We start from the raw sequence: 18342 nt of genomic DNA on the forward strand, positions 1-18342 counted from the left end.
CATATTAACAGCAATCTTCAAAATTTGAGCTCCTAAAAGTAATATATAGAATTGTGTATTTTGCTTTATTGTTTGCTTTGTGGCGTCCAGTTAGAGAGGTTTTTATATCTCATCGGTAAGCAGCTGAGTTATTAAACAATCACAATGCATCTCGTCCAAGGTCCAATGTCAACTGCTTCAACTCCTCGCGAACCTTTGGCCTTGGAGCAAGAAACCTTGCCAGAAATAATGGCGCCTTCTTGTGAAGGGAGTTTGAAGATCATGAACATTATGTAAGTCCCATTCAAATGTACAATTAAGTTAATAGAGCAAATTGTGAGGGAATATAGACGCTTTTAGGTCTCAATGGTTGGTTGTTATATTTTTCTAGAGAGACGAACTCCGAAGTAATGTGCTGTCGTTTTAGTTTGGATGGTAGCCTTCTTGCAGCAGGACTTGCTAGTGGCGTTATTAAAGTAAGGATTTTTGGGGCTTCTTAATGACTTTATATACCCATAGGCACGGGTGTCAAAAAAGCAAACAACGAACATTTCAAAAAAGAAAACGTTTTTATTGAAAATTTCACGAGACAAGCCAACTGGTATACAAAACCACTCTCACATAACGTTAGTTAATGAATATTTCATGGGGATTATTTTGCCTCATATTAATGTAAACATTCTTGTATCGCTACAGATATATTCCTCAGAAAGTGGACGATGTATTTACAGCTTATCGGATCAAGAAACGTTGAACAGCCATCTTCCTGTTACTTGTATTCGATGGAAGGCTGTCGCACAAGGAGAAGACTTCAGTCATATTCTTCTCGCAACTTGTAAGTGAAGTGGCTATACCGTGATTTTATTCTTTAGCTTGTCAAACGTATATCTCACATATTGTCCAACTAAAACAGTAAAATAATAGGTAGAAATGATCTGTTTTCTTATGTGGCTTATAGGTCATTAGTAACTAAACATAATGACGTATAAATATTTAATAACGATTAATCCCGCTTTGACAGTTTCATTTATGATCATCTACTACCGTAGTTACATGGTTGCTTTAGTTACCATGAAAAATCCGATCAATTATTAATCTTTCATGCGCAATACTCAAAACTGTGACTGTTTCATACTCAGAGATAAGATAAAGACAATCTTGCAATGCTGAATGGATGATGGCAGAGAGAAAAGTATATGTGAATGCTTGTATTAGTCCACTAGTTTGTTACAGTGTGATGCCCAAACCTATGACCTGTGATAAATGCTGCATTGTTATTGACTATGCTACTATACTGTAGGTCTTTTTTTTCTTTTTTCTTTTGGATCAAACATTGGAGATGAGCCACTTTTCACTAGTCAATTATTGAAACCCCCACTTGCAGACCCCCAGCACAGGACTGGGAATCTAACATTCACCTAGTGCAATTTCCCTTGGGAGGAGAGGGGGGGAAGAGTTTCAATTAGCTAAGGCATGAGGGCTGGTTTGTAACGAGGGCATCATGTAAAATCACTAGGAGTACCATTACTCAATATGGATGATCATGAGATGCTAGTCAATCTCTACTTATCCCATTCCCCTAATGATCTTGCCAAATAATTATCCCTAGCAGTCTTCTGTTGAATAATATATTTTGGTCCGAAGAGATATTGATGATCTTTAAATATCTCTAGATGCTGATGGTAGAGTAAAACACTGGCATGCATCAACAAGCAGCTGTATTTCTACAATTGTTGAACCAAATCGTCAGACATTAGCATGCGGATTTAACTACTCTGCCAACCAGTTTGTAACCTCAGGGTCAAACTCCAAGATAAATGTGTATGATGAAAAAACAAAACAGATTATCACAACAATGGAACCAAGGTCAGAATCACTAGCTAAATGATTTATTTGTGATTTGAGATTCTTAAACTTGGAGAAGATTTCTGAATCTTCAAATTTTATTGGTCCTGAGACAACCTCTGGGTAGATCAAAGTCAGGGCATGGCCAACTCAAAGATCAAATTGGAATTTAGCTTGGTAGGTTTTGCAGAGCAAAGAAAACTTGTAAACTCAGAGAAAAGACACTTGACACAAGGGAAAGACCTAACAATTTGCTTGCAGTGGTGCTCAGTTCTAGAATCAAACTTGAGACCTCAGAGGTGAGAGGCAAGTGAACTATAACTAGGCCGTCCTTGATTTATTTTGTTCTTGGGTTCCTGGTTCATTGCAGTTATGAAGGGTTACTGTAGTATATGTTGTTTATACCTTAATTAATTGGTATCATATAAAATAATACTAGCACTCTGATATGTGACCATATTAATGTTTTAATATTTATTGCAATTTTTTTTAGTTCTTCTCATCTTGTAATGGATGGTCACATGAGCCGAGTGTTTGCCGTCAAGTATATACCTGAAGATGATCACATCTTTGTTTCTGCTGGCTGGGATGATACTGTACAGGTACAGCATTATTACCACGGATTGTCGTTAAACATATAGACATTGGATAGTGAGTTCATTGTTATGTCTAAAAACCTGGACAAGGTATCGTTACTTGATCATAATAATGGCATGAAGATCATGTAGTTCAAGAAAGAAAAAATGCATTTTATCTTGAGGAAAATAGGAATCTCTGAAGCTATATTTGTAAACATTTTTAGAAGTTTGTGGGATAGGAAAGAGTCAAGCTAATTACTTATAAAGGATAAAAGTGCTGCATAATAAACAATGAGATCGGTGACGTTTTTCTCAGTTACTTCATTTTATCTCATTTACTTTATGTTACTTTGGATTTCAGTTCTGGGATACAAGGGTTGATAGAAAGCATTCATTAAGGTATGAATGAACACCGTCAGAGTAAGCTAGCTTTAAAGCATTGTCATGCATTTTTACTCGTCACTTGTATTTTGGCTTGCTTTTAAAGGCTTGCCAAAATACTTGACTCGTAAAGATACACAGCTGTATCAGATGCTTAGTTAACTGATTACCTCTATATATTCAAAAGTCGAGTTATTTTTGTGGATATTCTTTTTAGAAATATTGTCCGTCATAAAAAATTTGTCCTGTCAATAAAGCTTGTGTTGTTAATGTACATATTAAACTTTTTCTAACATAACAGAAAAATATTTGGGCCACATGTGTGTGGCAATGCAGTGGACATCTTACCAGGTAGCCTACAAATCCTCACTGGCTCATGGAGAAAGAACAACACCTTACAAATTTGGGATTTTAACTCAGGAAAACTTGTCAAAGATATACCAGGGGACTATTTGTCATCAATGGTAGGTCAGGTTACAGTCAAAATGGCTCAAGCTTACCCCCCTTAGGTTCCATTAGTAATTTCATTATACGGATATCAAAATTTATTATTCTTTTTGAGAATGCGAAGACTCAGGATTAAAAAAATGACTGATTTTTGAAATATGTTTTGTATCGTAGCTGTACTGTGTGCAGTGGCAGGGAACAGAGGGTGTGCTAACAGGTGGAAGTGACAAAAATGTCATGAGATATCTGGACCAATCAACTCTACATGTAAGTCTTAGTACACTGGTAATTATGATTGTGATATTAATCATGATGATGATGATGACACGAGGATGCTGATCACGAATATGGCAGTCATGATGGAGATGATGATAATGTTGATACTGATGATGATGGTGGTGGTAGTGATATAAAAACACTGTGACCTGTAGAGTATAATTATAGCTGAGAAGGAAGATATTAGTATATTTAGGAAATATCCCTTTGATAAATAACTTCTATCTTGTATTTCAGACCATGGGTAGATTAGTTGACCTCCCTCGCGCAGTCTACACAGTGGACCATGACAAGTTTTCAAGTAATCCAATTTTTGCCACAGGAACAGATAACTTTATTTATCTGACCAAGAGAACATAGCCAATTATCTTTCACAGATTTTGGCAATGACTGTTTATTATAACTGGCATATATAGGACATTCAGCATCCATGTCTCAAAAAATGCCCAATCATCCCTTTCTTTAAAGTTGGGATCCCTGTGGTTCTGTTTCTTCACTTCCACAGGGTTCCCACACCATCAATATTCGTGGTTATGATAGTTTGTAATATTTTTAAACTAATCACTAGATGTAATTGAAGCTTATCATGTACATAGACCTTTAAAGCTTGACCATACATTTTGCCTTTGTTGAAATATGGGAATTGAATAAAACCCATCTGGATGGTATGCAGAGTTTTTTTATTTTCATCACATCCCCCCCCCAATTCATTTTGACAATGAAGATTTTGTCGTTTGAAAGGGTGGGTTGCACCACTGGCTTTGATTGCCCCCTAATTTCATACATAGACAGTGGTGGATCAAGGGGGGGTTCGAAGGGTTCCACGGAACCCCCCTTGAAGGTTTGAATGTCTTATTTAAAAGTATCCACAAGGATAATGTTGAACACAAAATGATAAATATTTGCTGTTATAATGTTTAATTTACCTTTAAGTTCCGTTACTAGATAGTAAATTAGGTGATTAGAGCCAATTTTTTTGTCAGACATCGACTAAACAAAAGAGAATTATACACAGTTTAAGAAACGGAACCCCCCTTTGAAAAATCCTGGATTCGCCACTGATAGATATTGATACACAGATAAAGATACAGTGATGGTGGAGCAAATGTTTAAGTGTGTGGGGAGGAGGTGGCTATAACCTTTTTTTATACAGAACTCAAACTAAGACAAAATAACAATTCATTCTCCTAAAAAGTAGGGTCCCAGATCTGCTCAAGCTCCTCCAGCTATCCCAGGAAAAAAAGAAGTTTTGAAACTAATGATGACCCACTGTTACAGTGATGAGCTAGCCGAGGTCATCACTGAGGACTTGTTTCCACGCACATTTACTACTGTTGTATTGTTTCAGAAAATATTCATAGTTTTTTTATTACGAAATTCTTTTCAACTCCTTTGGCTTTGCATATCCTTTGCATTGGCATGAAGACAATAATTGGTCTTCCTGTGCTGCAGACTTTTTAAATTGGGTTGCCTGTGGTATTCTACGACGATGCCATATTAAGCCAAAAACAAGACGTTTGAAGATGGGTTTTATCGACGCATTTCGTGTCATTCTGTCATCAAACTGGCTAATAATTCCTCTCGCAGCCTGTACTTTAGTATTGTTTTACTTTTTCTTTGTTTATCGAGCTTACTCTTCTGTTCCCTTTCGTTCACTACCTTCAATCTCATTCTTTCGTCTTCTGGTTGACTCAATCAAGTTTAAAGGACAGTCTCATTTGCAGTTTGATCAATACTACAGGAAATATGGCCGTAATTTTTCGATGGTTTTCTTTGGAAAATTGTCTGTTGTCGTCGTAAATGAGCCCGCCATGCTGAAAGACATTTTTGTCAAAGAGTTTCAAAACTTCCATGATCGACCGGTGAGTAAGTATGACAGAAACATTGTTAACATAATAGTTCATAATTCTGAAATACAGCCATTTGTATTGGTATGAAATAACATCATTCTCTCTTCCAGGTCCACCCCTGACTATCCTCCTCACCCTATTTTCCATTTACCAACGTCTGATCCCCACTAGCCATATATATCCACTTATCAATACTCCCATCTCCCCTATGAGCCTACCAACAATACCTCTCCTCTTAACACATGTTAACACTCAATCTATCCATACATTTAGCTGTTATTCCTTTTCTTTAAAACTATTTGTGCAAATTGTAGGCTTTTTTCTCTCTGGTTGAACCATTTGATAGCATGTTGGCCCTTGCTTCAGGAGAGACTTGGCATCGCATCCGCACCACAGTATCCCCAACATTCAGCGCTCATAAAATGAAACTGATGATTCCGTTGATAAACAAGTCATGTGACCTACTGGAGAAGAAGTTGGATCAAGTGGCAGGGACTGGGGAGACTATTGATATTTACAAGTGAGTGTGACTGCTCGACGCCGTACTGTAACTTTGATTTCTTTTTGACATTTTTGACTTTGTTTGAATTGTGCTCTTTACTGCTAACCTCCAACAGGTATCAGGCACTTCACTTTGATGTTTCAAAAGGCAGAGTCAGTGAAACCATGTTGTGCGAACTTGAAGGTTGATTAATGCAAATTAGGATCCCACCTTTTCATAGGCTCTATCCCAGGGGGTGTACTCGGGTGGGTAATATGAGGGGGAGGTCAGACGTATTTTTTTGGGTTGACAATTTTCGTTTCTGGTATTTTTTTGGGGTCAAGAGACCAGCCACATAATATTTATTAGGTCTCGAAATGAAACCTGTATTTTTTTGGGTCGTCACATCTCCGAGTTTGATTTTTGTATCAGAAAATTATATTGTTTGATTTTTTTTCTAAGCAAGGCATGAGTGAGTTCCGTAAAGAAACATCCTGATAACAATAAAAGAAGACAATACAATGTTATTTGTAATATGTAATCTTGTTTACTTTTCCTTTGGTCAGAAATTTGGATGCCATGTATTTTTTTGGGTGTAAAATTTTAGATTTGAGTATTTTTTTTGGGTTGCAATATGAAGCTCCATCGGACCCCCCTGTCATGTTACCCACCCAAGTACAGCCCCTGGAAGCTCTATAGGGTAACCTCTTCCTGTCTACCCAAATGCTTTGCCCAGTCTCTGATTGAGCAGCTATAGTCTTAGTCTATGTGTTGATCAACTCGCTGGCTGTGTTTGCTACCTTATAGATTCTTCTTCCGTTGCCCATTATTTTTCAGATATTTTCAAGCACTTACGATTGAATCAATTTTAGCAGTATTTTTTGGCATGCAATCTAATGCGCAGAATGATTATGATGACCCAGCGTTTAAGGCAGCTCGCAACTGTCTTCAGCTTGGAACGTTCCAGAGGGTCATCTTGAGTGTGGCTTTAATAATTCCCGGTGGCTCTCTCATCTTGAAATACTTCCCTTCGGTTGTTATGGGTCATTTCTCAAGTCTTCTGAACCTGACTAAGAAGATAGTGGAAGCAAAGAAAAATGCAAGTCTTGATGGTGGAAACAAGGTTAGTTGATCGCTTTATTTCTCTCTTCCCTGTTCTTTTTTATTTCATTTGATTTTCTCTCCTCCTTTCTTTTTCTTATTGCTTTTCTCTTCTCTTTTTTGATCTCCTCCTCACCCTTTTTTTTGGCAGGACTTTCTTGACATGATGCTCAACAACACAAAAAATGAAGATTCACCCAACAACACACTTTTATCAGAAAATGAAGTCATTGCTCAGAGCTTTGCATTTCTGATTGCTGGTTATGATACGACAAGCAATGTACTCTCCATAATTACACATCACCTAGCAACCAACCCAGATGTCCAGGAAAAGTTACAGAAGGAAATTGATGAAGTCTGGAGTGACAAAGATCAGCTGCTATCTTACGAAGTCGTTCAGTCGTTACCTTACCTTGATATGGTGATCTCCGAAACACTTCGTCTCTTCCCACCAGGTATGTCTGAGTTTTCATCAGTTGGTTTGGGTTTGGTAAAGAAAACTCATATTTTCGAAACTGAAAAAAGACTAATAACTATACATATCTCTTAGGTGGGGCTGAATGTCTGCAAAATATATGGTGAAATTCTTAATGTGTATCCACTAGCCATATCCACGTGACCAAATTCCATGAAAATTCAACTGCAATACATGGACATTAGTTGTGATTTTTAACGCTACAGAGTAGTTTTGCATAACTGTCAAAACCTCACTGTACTGACCTGGCCTGTCATAACCAGGCATTTTTAATTGGATCAATGACATAATTTTCTCTCCGTTGTTTATACTTATGGAGTTCTTGTTGATTTCAAAGAAACTTCTGTGCCCCCACTAATTATAGGAGTGCTTTTCTTCTCTCTTAGGTTTTGTAGTCACTCGAAAATGCAACAGAGACTGCGTGATCAAGGGTGTCGCAATCAAGAAAGGAGAGGTCATTATATCATTGCCATATAGTCTTCATCGTGACCATCACTTCTTTCCGGAACCTGACAGGTTTGACCCAGAACGCTTCAGTGCTGAGGTCAAAGCATCACAGGATCCCTACACATTCTTTCACTTTGGTCATGGTCCACGTAATTGTATTGGGATGAGATTCGCTCTGATGGAGATGAAGCTTGCTTTGGTTCACATCCTGAAGAGATTCACTCTTGTGGTTGCACCTGAAACGAAGATCCCTCCCATCATACGTGTTAGTTCTATCTTGGGATGTACAGATGGAATAAAACTGCGCATTACAAAAAGATAAATTTATGAACAAACAACAGCACTTACAATTCCCATGATTAAGGTGTTCTGTGAACCAAGAACTCATCAACGTGTTTGGTGGGAGAATACAAGGACCTGGATAGGCCATGTATAGATTTTAATAGAGCTAACTACAGTTTGCACTGTGATTGGCTGTTACACGTGATGACATCAATTTTTTTAAACATCGATTTAGCACTTTTTCATTAAATTTGTGTGTGTGTGTGTGCATGCACTCTAAATGGCACGGTAAAACACACCAATATTTGTGAGTACTAAGCAAAAAAGGAAAAAATCTCTACAGAAAGAAGAAAGACAGGTAGTCTAGAAATATTTCTTCAATAGTTTTACCAAGGTGTTATTTACATGTTGTATTTGCATTTTATTAGCAAAATTGGTTCATGTCCAAAAAATCTTGGATAACAATAGCAGCCATTGAACATAGGAACCTAACACTTCCACTTGTATGATACTGATAACCCAGTAGAATATCAGGTCCTTTTGTATGGTACTGATAATCCAATAGAATATCAGGTCCATGGATATCTAGCAACCATTGGCTGCCCTAATCCAACAGGGAACCCAACACTTCCATTTGTATGGTACTGATAACCCAATAGAATATCAGGTCCATGGATATCTAGCAACCATTGGCTGTCTTAATCCAACAGGGAACCCAACACTTCCATTTGTATGGTACTGATAATCCAACACTGTAAGTCCATGGATACCTATGCCGGAGTAGCTTGTGTGGTGCATTAGGTATGTGAAGTTTGATTCCATTAAAATCCACAAGTCTAGTTGGCAAAGCCCAGGCCATAGGAAAACTCTCCAGTTTATGATGGTATTTTAAAATAATATTCTCATTTTGAAGTAAAGAACTCGGATAGAATTTGTGTAATATAGTTTGCTCCTTTCCGTCGTAAAATCCCTGTTTTTTTGTCCATCGTACGTAATCAATCAATTCTGTTTTGTACCTTGCTATTAACTCATTGGACTGAATATCGTATTGCCTATCCAATTCTTCATGCAAGCTATAATTTTCATCGTCAACCAGATATGATATATCAGCATCCCCATCCCATGGAAGAATGTCTCCAGACTTAAGGGCTCCCAGTAAAGTTCCTATAAATATATAGTTCAGTTGAATATTATATTAAAACTATCCAATAAATTTGACTGTAAGACTTGTTTCCTGAGTGCATTGGTCTGTTAGTTAACTGTGCTCAACATGTGAAGAGCTGTGCCCTGATTTAGATCAGCCCTCTAATACTCTGACTTTGATCAGCCCAGGGCGCAGCCCATCTGCTTACCATAATCTAGCCAGTAGGTGATATTGTGTTTGTCCATGGTTTGTCCAATAGCTTGGATGGCATATAACAGATTCTTGTATCTTTCTTTACTTAAATAGCACTCATCGTTATAAGCCCCTGATGCAATGGGCAACAGATAGAAATGCAAGAACATGATGGTGGCAACTATTATTACCATGGTAACCATCAATATCTTAAGTCGTAGGGAACAGCCTGTATAAACTGATCGGGTTTTTAGTTGCAGGATTATTCTTTTTAACGTCATGTCTTGGCCAACCCTATAAAAAAGTCAAAAAGTGTTTAAGTGAGTAATGTTAATGTATCCTTGCTTTGTAAACACGTTGGAAGGGAGGCCCTCGTTCCCCTATGATAATTCTAAATACTATTTCTTGCTTTCAACTAGTAATCATTACCTTCTAGTTTGAAAACCAAGAAAGGCAAACTTTATATTTTTTTGCTGTTGATGCTACGTATGAAAAGAGGTTTTTTTTTTTTTTTTTTTTTTTTTTTTTTTTGAAGTAATTGGTGCGTATTTGGAAAAGGACCATGAATGATTTATTCAATAAAATCGTGAAATTCATTTACTTAGCATATATGTTTTTTCGCATTGTAACACGAGCCGAGTACGTGGCAAGCATTGAGTGACTGATTCCCTAATATTACTAATTCAATAAAATAGCTAAAATGTTTGTTTTAGGTGGAAAAAGATGGAATAATACACGACAGATTTATCGTAAATCCGTACGTTAAAACGGTATTTACATCAGTATCGTGTACCGGAAGGTGTTTGTTTACGTCCCATGGCGTGCTGATTAAGCAGGAGTTATGTTATTCCAAAGCTTTTCGATTACTTACTCCTGATCTACATTTATATCCTTTACTCTAAGCAGGCATGAGTTTTAATAGTAGGGAACGGAAAAAGTTTTTAGTAGCGTCACGCTACGTACGTACATATATCGTGACAACAAAACAATACTCCCTTTGCTAGATCGCGTAAGACCGCTGGAAAAAGATATTGGGGCGCGCTTCGATAACTTGGAATCGAGGCTATCCCTGTATACGAACTCATCTCTCTGTGACAGATATAAGAGGTTTTTAGTATTAGTTGCTGTTAAGAAAGCTTTTTGATCGTTTCAACGACTTATGGAGGTAAATAATACTAACAAGAAAAGGCAAAGAAGCCGAGGAAAGCAATGTGCAGCAGCAGCTTGCAATAGCTTTGAATACTTGAACGATGGAAGCCGTTCAAACATTCGGTTTTTCCAGTTCCCAGCGAAGGTATCTTTGCGAACTCGCTGGTGCAACTTGATCAAGAGGCAGCATGGGAGAGATGGATTTTATGTTAAGCCATCTACAGTGGTCTGCGATAAACATTTTCAGCAAGAAGACATTTACAAACCTCCAGGAGGAACGCGACATAGGTTACGGCCAGGTACGTGAGCTAAGTGATTATCGATCAAGCTGGATTTACTTTGTTTGATTGTTTCATTCAAAATGCTTACTGCATGCATGGAGCCTATGTAATGGCTTATAACATGTTCTTTCAGTCAAATGATAAGTAAAAAGTCAGATACATTAAATTCTACTTTCCTTGTGCCCATTATAGACTAGCTCGAACCTAGTAGCTTACTCAAAACTCGTTTCACTGTTTAAAATTACCTATTTATCACTATCGTTTCACTGTTGTTGCAGGTGCAGAGCCATCGATTTTCGAGTGGTCACCTCAACCCAAGAAAAAGACAAGAAGAGTTTTGACAAGAAGAGTGTTAAAAAGTAAAGAAAATGTGTCACCAAAGCCTCAAGAACAAAGCGTTTACATTGACATTGAAGAGAAAAAGGACCTTGAAGAGAGCCCCAGTGAACCTGCAGTAAATGTATGCGAGACTGACGAAACTGATATGCCTCAGGTAGTTACATACAAACTATTATGAATGTTTTTTTTCTTTTGCCCAAAAAATATACCCTTGGTATTATGGGTTTACCTTGCGAGTATAAAACTAATAAGTCTCATTTTATGTTGCACTGATAGCAGCACAGAATGCCATCCAAGTGCTCAAATATAAATGTTTGTAAAACTTATAAATGTGTTGTGCTGTTTTAAATAACTACCCATAATGTTATTGTTGTTCATTGCTATATTTATTATTATATATTTATGAGAGTAAACTTGACAAAAAACTTTCTTGTTGTATTGCAGGTACAAGAAAAATCCACACAGACTGACTGGTCATTTGATTTTCCATCATCTTCAAAGAATAATGACCATGATTATGCCTTCACCTTTACTCAAACACCTAAGTACCCTTGCGAATACCAACAGACTATGCAGGAAAGGCTAGAAGTCAAGTCAGAGATGTTGAACAGTCTTAGGGTTAAAGTGGGAAATTTACAGAAAGAACTTGATGACTACAAAGAAAGGGAATTCAGCCTTCAGAAATTTAAAGATGATGACTCTGCCATTCAGTTTTACACTGGATTCCCCAACTATGATACACTTGTGCACTTTTTTAATTACATTGAACCAAAACTTGAAAAAATGCAGTATTGGGGCAGTGGTGATGTAAAAGATTCCCAGACATATCAAGAACAAGGCAAAAAGAAACCAGGTCCCAAAAGGAACATAACATTTATAAATGAGTTTTTTATGGTATTAGTTAGACTTAAAGTTGGTCTTTTTGTCAGGGATTTAGCTGATAGGTTTAACATCTCTATGGGTCATTTTTCCAAGATTTTTTGTACCTGGATAAATTTTTTATATTTTGAATTAGACCAGTTATTTCCATTTCCTTCTCAAAGTGCAGTGAGAAGAAATATGCCAGAGCAGTTTGCTCTGTATCCAACAACAAGGGTAATAATTGATTGTACAGAGATATTTGTGGAGGTTCCCTCTTCTATGACAGCGCAATCATTAACATGGTCGAATTACAAACACCACAACACTTTTAAAGCTTTAATTGGTATTTCTCCAAATGGTCAAGTAACCTTTGTTTCTAAACTGTGGGGTGGAAGGGTTTCAGATAAGTTTATAACTCAGCAATCAGGCTTAATCCAATTTCTTAATACTGGGGATAATGTCATGGCTGACAGGGGGTTTGATATTGGAGACATCTTACCTCAGGGAGTACATTTAAACATTCCTCCTTACAAAGGTAGTAGAAATCAGCTTACTGCTGAAGAAGTTCAAGAGACAGTGCATATTGCATCTGTACGCATTCATGTGGAGCGAGCAATAGGGAGAATAAAGGGATATCATATTCTTGATGGGACCCTGCCTTTAAGTCTATCTCATGTAGCTAATCAGATATTTACTGTTTGCTCCTATCTAACTAATTTTTTGCCACCTTTACTCCCACCAAAATGTATCTGATTAATAATGAGATTATTATTAAGATAATTACAAAAGTATTTTTCTACTATAAAAGTCTTCGAATGACTATTTAGCTATCAAGTAACCAAGAACTTTTTGTACATTTCATACAAATCATGTATGTAAGATTTAGTAATAAAAATACAGTGACTTGTTTTGTCCAAAAACGTTTTTCTTAAAAACAAACCATATGTTGATAAAAATTTGTGCAAAATTGTTAATAGCCTGCAGTCAGTATACCCACAAAATACATGTACATGTAACTACTGACTGCACTTTAACTATATTTTACAAGGCTAAACACTTCTTTTGGCCTTTTGTGTCTTCTTGAAACTTTTCCAACCACCATGCTTATAAAGTGGGATGCCATGCTGAACTCTTCTTGTAAACACTTCGGGGAGAAATGCCCTTCGATAGAAGTATTCGATCCTTGGTAGAACAAAACTAAACCACCACTGTCTATCAAAGTATACTCTTTCAATGTTCAAGTTTGCTGGACCAAACCAAACTACAAAATCAATCCATTGTAGCTCACAGACAAACATTTGTCCCTGGACTTGATAGTAGTATTGATGACCATGTTTTAGTTTAGGAACTTGACCGTCTCGTATTGATAAACAGAAGTTTTTGTCCTGGCATGCTTCTTCAACAGACATTCCTTTCTTCGAAAAAGGACATTTCACTTCTAATCCACCCTGCTTCTGCCCATTAGCATTCTGGTCGAAAACCATTCTGTCAAGGCTTGCCCCATATCCTGGCCTGACTTTTGAAATAATTGTTCCTACTTCCCAGACTTTCAAATTTGCATTCCCCTCTCTAGCTTTCACTGCAATGTAGTCTTCAACTGCAACAGATTCATGCAACTGTCCATATTCAAGTGCTGGAACAGGCTTTCTGACATCAGGGATATACATCATCCTCTTTAGCAGCTTATCAGGTTCTGACGTCCTGACTGCTGCAGATTTGAAATTTGAAGCAGTCAGTTTAATCCTCTTTAATTCCCGCCAAGATGCATTTGCACTCTGTCCTCTTGTCATCCTCTCAATTGTTTCTATTTCATTGTCATCAGCTTTCTCAGTATAAATGTCAATCATTGACTTAAAATTCATAGTTGAAATGTCATAAAAATCATTGAATGGCAACTCAATATCTTGTTCTATTTCAATATCTGGTGCACTTTCAGGAACTGACTCACAAACATTGTCAATAATCAAATTCTCATCATCAACTTGCAGAGGCTTGATATCATGAAACAAGAAAAATGAAGAGCTTTGCATAGATTGAGCAAGATTGGAACACAGTGTTTCAAGTCTTCCTGTGTTTATTTGTCTGTCATCTGGAGCCCTTGGATCATACAGGCTGTTTTTTGCTTTTTTTCTTGCTTCTTTTCCAAAGCTATACTTTGTAATTACGATGTCATCCACTGGCTTAGGCTGTATCCGAACATTTCGAGGTACATTCCAACTACATAGCCTTGATGTGCATGACACTGGCTCACAGCTTTCCTTCAAACCTCTATGGGAGAAGTCTTCCATGGCAAATAAGACCCCACCAACATGATTACAATGGCCACGACCATGTACACCCCTCCCTGCTGGGCACATACAAGCAGCTTTTAAAACATCTCCAAGATGAGTGAAAGAGATAATGGCCTTGTATTTCTCTTGCTTCATGGAAGCCAACACTTCTGCTTCGACATACGTAACTCTCGTAGAACAACCGACTCGAATGTCTTTGATATGTCCCTCTTTAAAAAACTGATACGCTTTGAGTTTTTTGTAAGCTGATGTCTGAATAGATGTGTGGTTATACTTGGATGTCTTGGTTACAAGGTAATCGTAAAGCTGCACAAGGTTAAACGTGGGTAGGTTTCGTAAGTCCTTGCTCCACTGGCAGTGTGAACATTCACGCGATAGCTTTTCGTAGGTTGTTTCTTCGTTGCTTTTAGTGTTTGATACGATATTTACTAATGCTTGCTCTCTGGCTTGCGGTTTTACATAATGATCCTTGGTCTCAGCATCTCCTTGTAATCTTAAATCTTTCCTTTGGAAAGTTGTGTGACATCGAATCACAAGGTCAGACTTGTTTCCACTCGACGTCTGATTTTCACGACGTAAAATCTCGCGTAATTCCTTGACAGTAAACTTTTTTAGCTCATCAAGCGATGGAATGGTTTCCATTGAATTAGTTCACTTAAAAATTTCAAATAAAATCACCGTATTACTGACTTTTGCTACTACTTGGAATAAAAAACACACTCGTTGATAAGGGATTGTTGTTGTTGTCACGCCAGCAATACAGGGATAGCCTCGTTTTCGCGTTAGAAGCGAACACGCGGCTTAGAGTCCAGCGGTCGCTAACCGAGAACTCGAAACTGGAGTATTGCAGGAAGACAAAGTTCTAGGCTTTAACCACTTCTTTCTCACAAAGCCCTCTGTGCCTAATCTAATCAAGAATGTAAACAGGGTTTCAGATAAAATGTTTGGCCTCTAAACGTTTAAAAAATCCCTTTAGAAGCCAAGGTAATATTTAAGGAGACTTGAAGTTGAGCCCATGAGTAGTGAGCAAATTTAACATAAAGATACTTCAGTGAACTTTAGAGAGTGACTAACCTGAAAGAGATACAATATACCAATTCAAAGGAAAGCAGAAGATTTCAAGTCAGAAAGCGGAGCCTTCTGTCTTCGTACTCGACTGCAGCGAAGCATCGCGATAATTTATCATTTGCGAGGTTAGCATACCAGCGTGCATGACAGGTTGTCAATCAACCACCTGTCAATCAACATTCTATCTTAGACACAGGAAGCCCACGAAGCACACAAATAGAGCACTTTCAGGTATGGTTTTATTGATCACCTCCACGGGATAAAAATGGTTTGTATATGAGGATCCAGATTTTTCGGGTTTTTACATCTTCTGTTTCATTAAAGGGGAATCTGATATGTCTGGTTTTTAAATATTCTTATAAACCAACATGGTTTCTAGCTATAGGGATATTTAATTATTCAATTGGGAAACTACAATTAGAAAACGTTCAACATCTGATTAACAATTTATAGCCGTTTATTACATATATTTTATCTCAAAAGCGATCGTTTTACAAATGTCTTTTTTTTTTACAATAAATTCTTTGAAGACTTATAAATAAACCTCAAAGAAAGTTTAATTTTAAAACTGATATTTTGGTACAAAGTAACAAACGTTTTTCAGAAATATACTGTTAGCATTATTCAGTCATGATTAAAATTCTTCATATTGTTTTTTAAAATGATAAAATGTGGCGATGTGGCGAATATTTTTCGGTTAGATAAAATTAAGTTTACTTCTAAAACAATAAACATATGGTTGGTTTGAAAGTGGTTGAACGATTATCCATGTTCTGCTTTAAATACATTTTTTCAATTCGGTGATTGTTTCTTTTTGGGTGCCTTTTTCTCTGGGGTTGCACTCTGACGGTGTCTTCTTCTTTGCCTGGCAATGCTGGAGAAAAATAGAATTTTTTCAGTTAAATAAAGAAAATATATAAAAAATTGAGAAGATTTTTTTGCGTCGGTAAAGCTGCTGTTGAAAACGTTTTCACATTGGCAAGGCGCCATATGTAGATCTTTTCGGCTTGTCCGTAATATTTTCCCATTTCAGACTACAAGTAATTCCCTTGAGTAACATTTTAAAACAAATAACATTGTTTACAACACCCAGGGAGCCTTGTTTCCTTGCCTTTGAGAAGCCGATAGTTCAGCATCACTGCTGTCCTCTGGTCCAGAAATGATCTTCAATTCACCAGTTTTACTCGTAACAGCAGTCATCTAGAAACATGAATGAGAAGACAACTATAACTAAAGAATTTTATCTGGAAATATGGCAGGACAAAAGTGAATGTGTGTCAGAATTATAGTACGTTTGGTATGACTGTGAAATCAAACATGGCACGGTTACGGTACGAAATTGACGTCATCCGTTAAACCTATCACAGGGCTCGATATCATTGATTATGCAATCGAAATGCTTCGGACACGGCATCGTCACGGCACGGCACGTGCGTGTTTTTTAATACTAATTGTGCTTAAACAGATTTACCTTTGTGTCCTTTGTTTTTCGATGCTTGGAAGAACTTCTTTTAACTGCCTCTTGTATATCATTATCAGACTCCATTTCGTCTGAAATCAGAATTAGTGTGAGTATGAAATAACGCTACCGTGGCTTTCAAAATGGTTCCACTGTTCGAGCACGATTAAATGACGTGCCGCACGCTTTCTGATTGGTTTAGAGAGGAAGGAAGCCATTTGAGAGTCGCGCGTGCTTTTCCATCATAAGCTCTATAGATGAGTAGATGATTCAGCCAATCTGCACGAGCACGAATCTCTAGGACAAGGCACTCTGGGAAACCGAGTACTACGCAAATCAGAACAAGGAAATCAATAAAATTATCAGAAAAAAATTGCTGTTATTTTCGTCTGTTAAAAAACTTACAGATTCAAAGGAAATGTCGAAGGAAAAATTTTCAGAGAGATTTTTAGAGGAGCTAAACGGTAAGTTCTCGGTTTCCCATCATGCTTTGTGCTCGTGCACATTGGCTATTAGAACATACAGTTACATACAGATAAGATACGGTAAGGCTAAGTATCGTTTTCACAATCGTACGAAATTCGCAAATCGAGCACTCAAAGTGACAACGTTGCGTGACAATGTTGCATGACAATGTTGCGCGAAAAGTACTACTGGGAATGTTACCTTGTTGCATGACGTAGTTTGAAGGGAAGTACCCCTGTCTTCCATCAGCTAGTTCACCCATCCACCAGTTCTCATTGTCCTGGTATAACACCGCGATGACATCTCCAGGCTGTATTGTCAGTTCGTCTGCTCTGTTTGCCTCGTATGGATACATGACCAAGACCTGTATTACACAAGAAACCAAAGCAAGTATTCAGCAACTTTCACGACTTAACTGTGAAAGTATTAAACTAATATCAAAAGACTCTATAATCTCTACTCACTCTTTTCATTGCCTGACTTCTGCGGTCACCTCTCGGTTCGCCTGCGTTGAAACTAAAAGTCGGCTTCTGTTTCAGATGTGACATCCTCTGGAAAACATGATATGAAATATTTCAAAAATGCACCATTTTCATTTTCCTATCTTTATTTTTCTTTCTTCCATTCTTTATTAGAGTCTCTCCCTTGATTCGAGGGTTTTTCTCTGGCTTCTTCGACATTTCCTCCTTCCGCAAAACAAAGCTCACCGTTCGTCTCGCTTCGATGCAAAGGTACGGCTACCTTTAAAGATGGCGCGGGGAACTGTGAAAGGGACCGTTCAATCTTCAGGGTATCAATAAGATTTGACTGGAAGGATGTAATCGTTTTCACGTATGACGTAAATTAGCTGTACTCACCATGGGGCCTGGTGAATCGCGAGAAAGATTCATGGAAAGGGATCCTTGTCTTGAGTACTGATCTCTTCCTATAACAAACACACACGAACGAGAA

General features: G+C 37.5%; 6 protein-coding genes across 9 annotated transcripts in view; 3 read left to right on the forward strand and 3 right to left on the reverse strand.

Moving 5' to 3' along the window:
* Positions 1 to 24: 24 nt before the first annotated feature.
* On the forward strand, positions 25 to 4174 carry LOC116288846 (uncharacterized). Its single transcript, XM_031695696.2, has 9 exons — positions 25 to 272; positions 371 to 455; positions 676 to 814; positions 1653 to 1845; positions 2318 to 2426; positions 2764 to 2801; positions 3085 to 3247; positions 3405 to 3497; positions 3744 to 4174. Exons 1-9 carry the CDS (start codon positions 145 to 147, stop codon positions 3864 to 3866), a joined length of 1071 nt encoding a protein of 356 aa, XP_031551556.2. The 5' UTR covers positions 25 to 144; the 3' UTR covers positions 3867 to 4174.
* An 811-nt stretch (positions 4175 to 4985) lies between these two features.
* On the forward strand, positions 4986 to 9371 carry LOC116288794 (cytochrome P450 3A8). Its single transcript, XM_031695634.2, has 5 exons — positions 4986 to 5368; positions 5671 to 5876; positions 6675 to 6960; positions 7090 to 7393; positions 7800 to 9371. Exons 1-5 carry the CDS (start codon positions 5030 to 5032, stop codon positions 8180 to 8182), a joined length of 1518 nt encoding a protein of 505 aa, XP_031551494.2. The 5' UTR covers positions 4986 to 5029; the 3' UTR covers positions 8183 to 9371.
* Positions 8256 to 15592, reverse strand: LOC116288795 (uncharacterized). The gene is made up of 3 exons (XM_031695635.2): positions 15474 to 15592; positions 9495 to 9772; positions 8256 to 9306 (listed from the first exon to the last, which is right to left on the reverse strand). Exons 2-3 carry the CDS (start codon positions 9757 to 9759, stop codon positions 8822 to 8824), a joined length of 750 nt encoding a protein of 249 aa, XP_031551495.2. The 5' UTR covers positions 9760 to 9772; positions 15474 to 15592; the 3' UTR covers positions 8256 to 8821.
* LOC148910079 (uncharacterized) lies at positions 10466 to 13015 on the forward strand. The gene is made up of 3 exons (XM_089032409.1): positions 10466 to 10926; positions 11187 to 11401; positions 11692 to 13015. Exons 1-3 carry the CDS (start codon positions 10638 to 10640, stop codon positions 12859 to 12861), a joined length of 1674 nt encoding a protein of 557 aa, XP_088888535.1. The 5' UTR covers positions 10466 to 10637; the 3' UTR covers positions 12862 to 13015.
* LOC148910080 (uncharacterized) lies at positions 12430 to 15240 on the reverse strand. Its single transcript, XM_089032407.1, has one exon. The coding sequence runs from the start codon at positions 15039 to 15041 to the stop codon at positions 13158 to 13160; it is 1884 nt and encodes a 627-aa protein (XP_088888533.1). The 5' UTR covers positions 15042 to 15240; the 3' UTR covers positions 12430 to 13157.
* A 321-nt stretch (positions 15593 to 15913) lies between the features above and the next one.
* Positions 15914 to 18342, reverse strand: part of LOC116288793 (jouberin) — a 28562-nt gene continuing 26133 nt past the window's right edge. For all 4 annotated transcript variants that reach the window (XM_089032403.1, XM_089032402.1, XM_089032400.1 and 1 more), the window contains 6 exons: positions 18249 to 18316; positions 17856 to 17942; positions 17593 to 17755; positions 16939 to 17018; positions 16579 to 16667; positions 15914 to 16341 (listed from right to left, as the gene is read on the reverse strand). In XM_089032403.1, the coding sequence (XP_088888529.1) occupies positions 16260 to 16341; positions 16579 to 16667; positions 16939 to 17018; positions 17593 to 17755; positions 17856 to 17942; positions 18249 to 18316 (569 nt within the window). In that variant the 3' untranslated portion in view covers positions 15914 to 16259. The remainder of the gene's footprint in view (positions 16342 to 16578; positions 16668 to 16938; positions 17019 to 17592; positions 17756 to 17855; positions 17943 to 18248; positions 18317 to 18342) is intronic.

The sequence above is a fragment of the Actinia tenebrosa genome, unplaced genomic scaffold, assembly GCF_029948245.1.
Source record: "Actinia tenebrosa isolate PJP-AT-01 unplaced genomic scaffold, QUT_ActTen_1.0 PGA_scaffold1__47_contigs__length_23844297, whole genome shotgun sequence".
NCBI lineage: Eukaryota > Metazoa > Cnidaria > Anthozoa > Actiniaria > Actiniidae > Actinia > Actinia tenebrosa.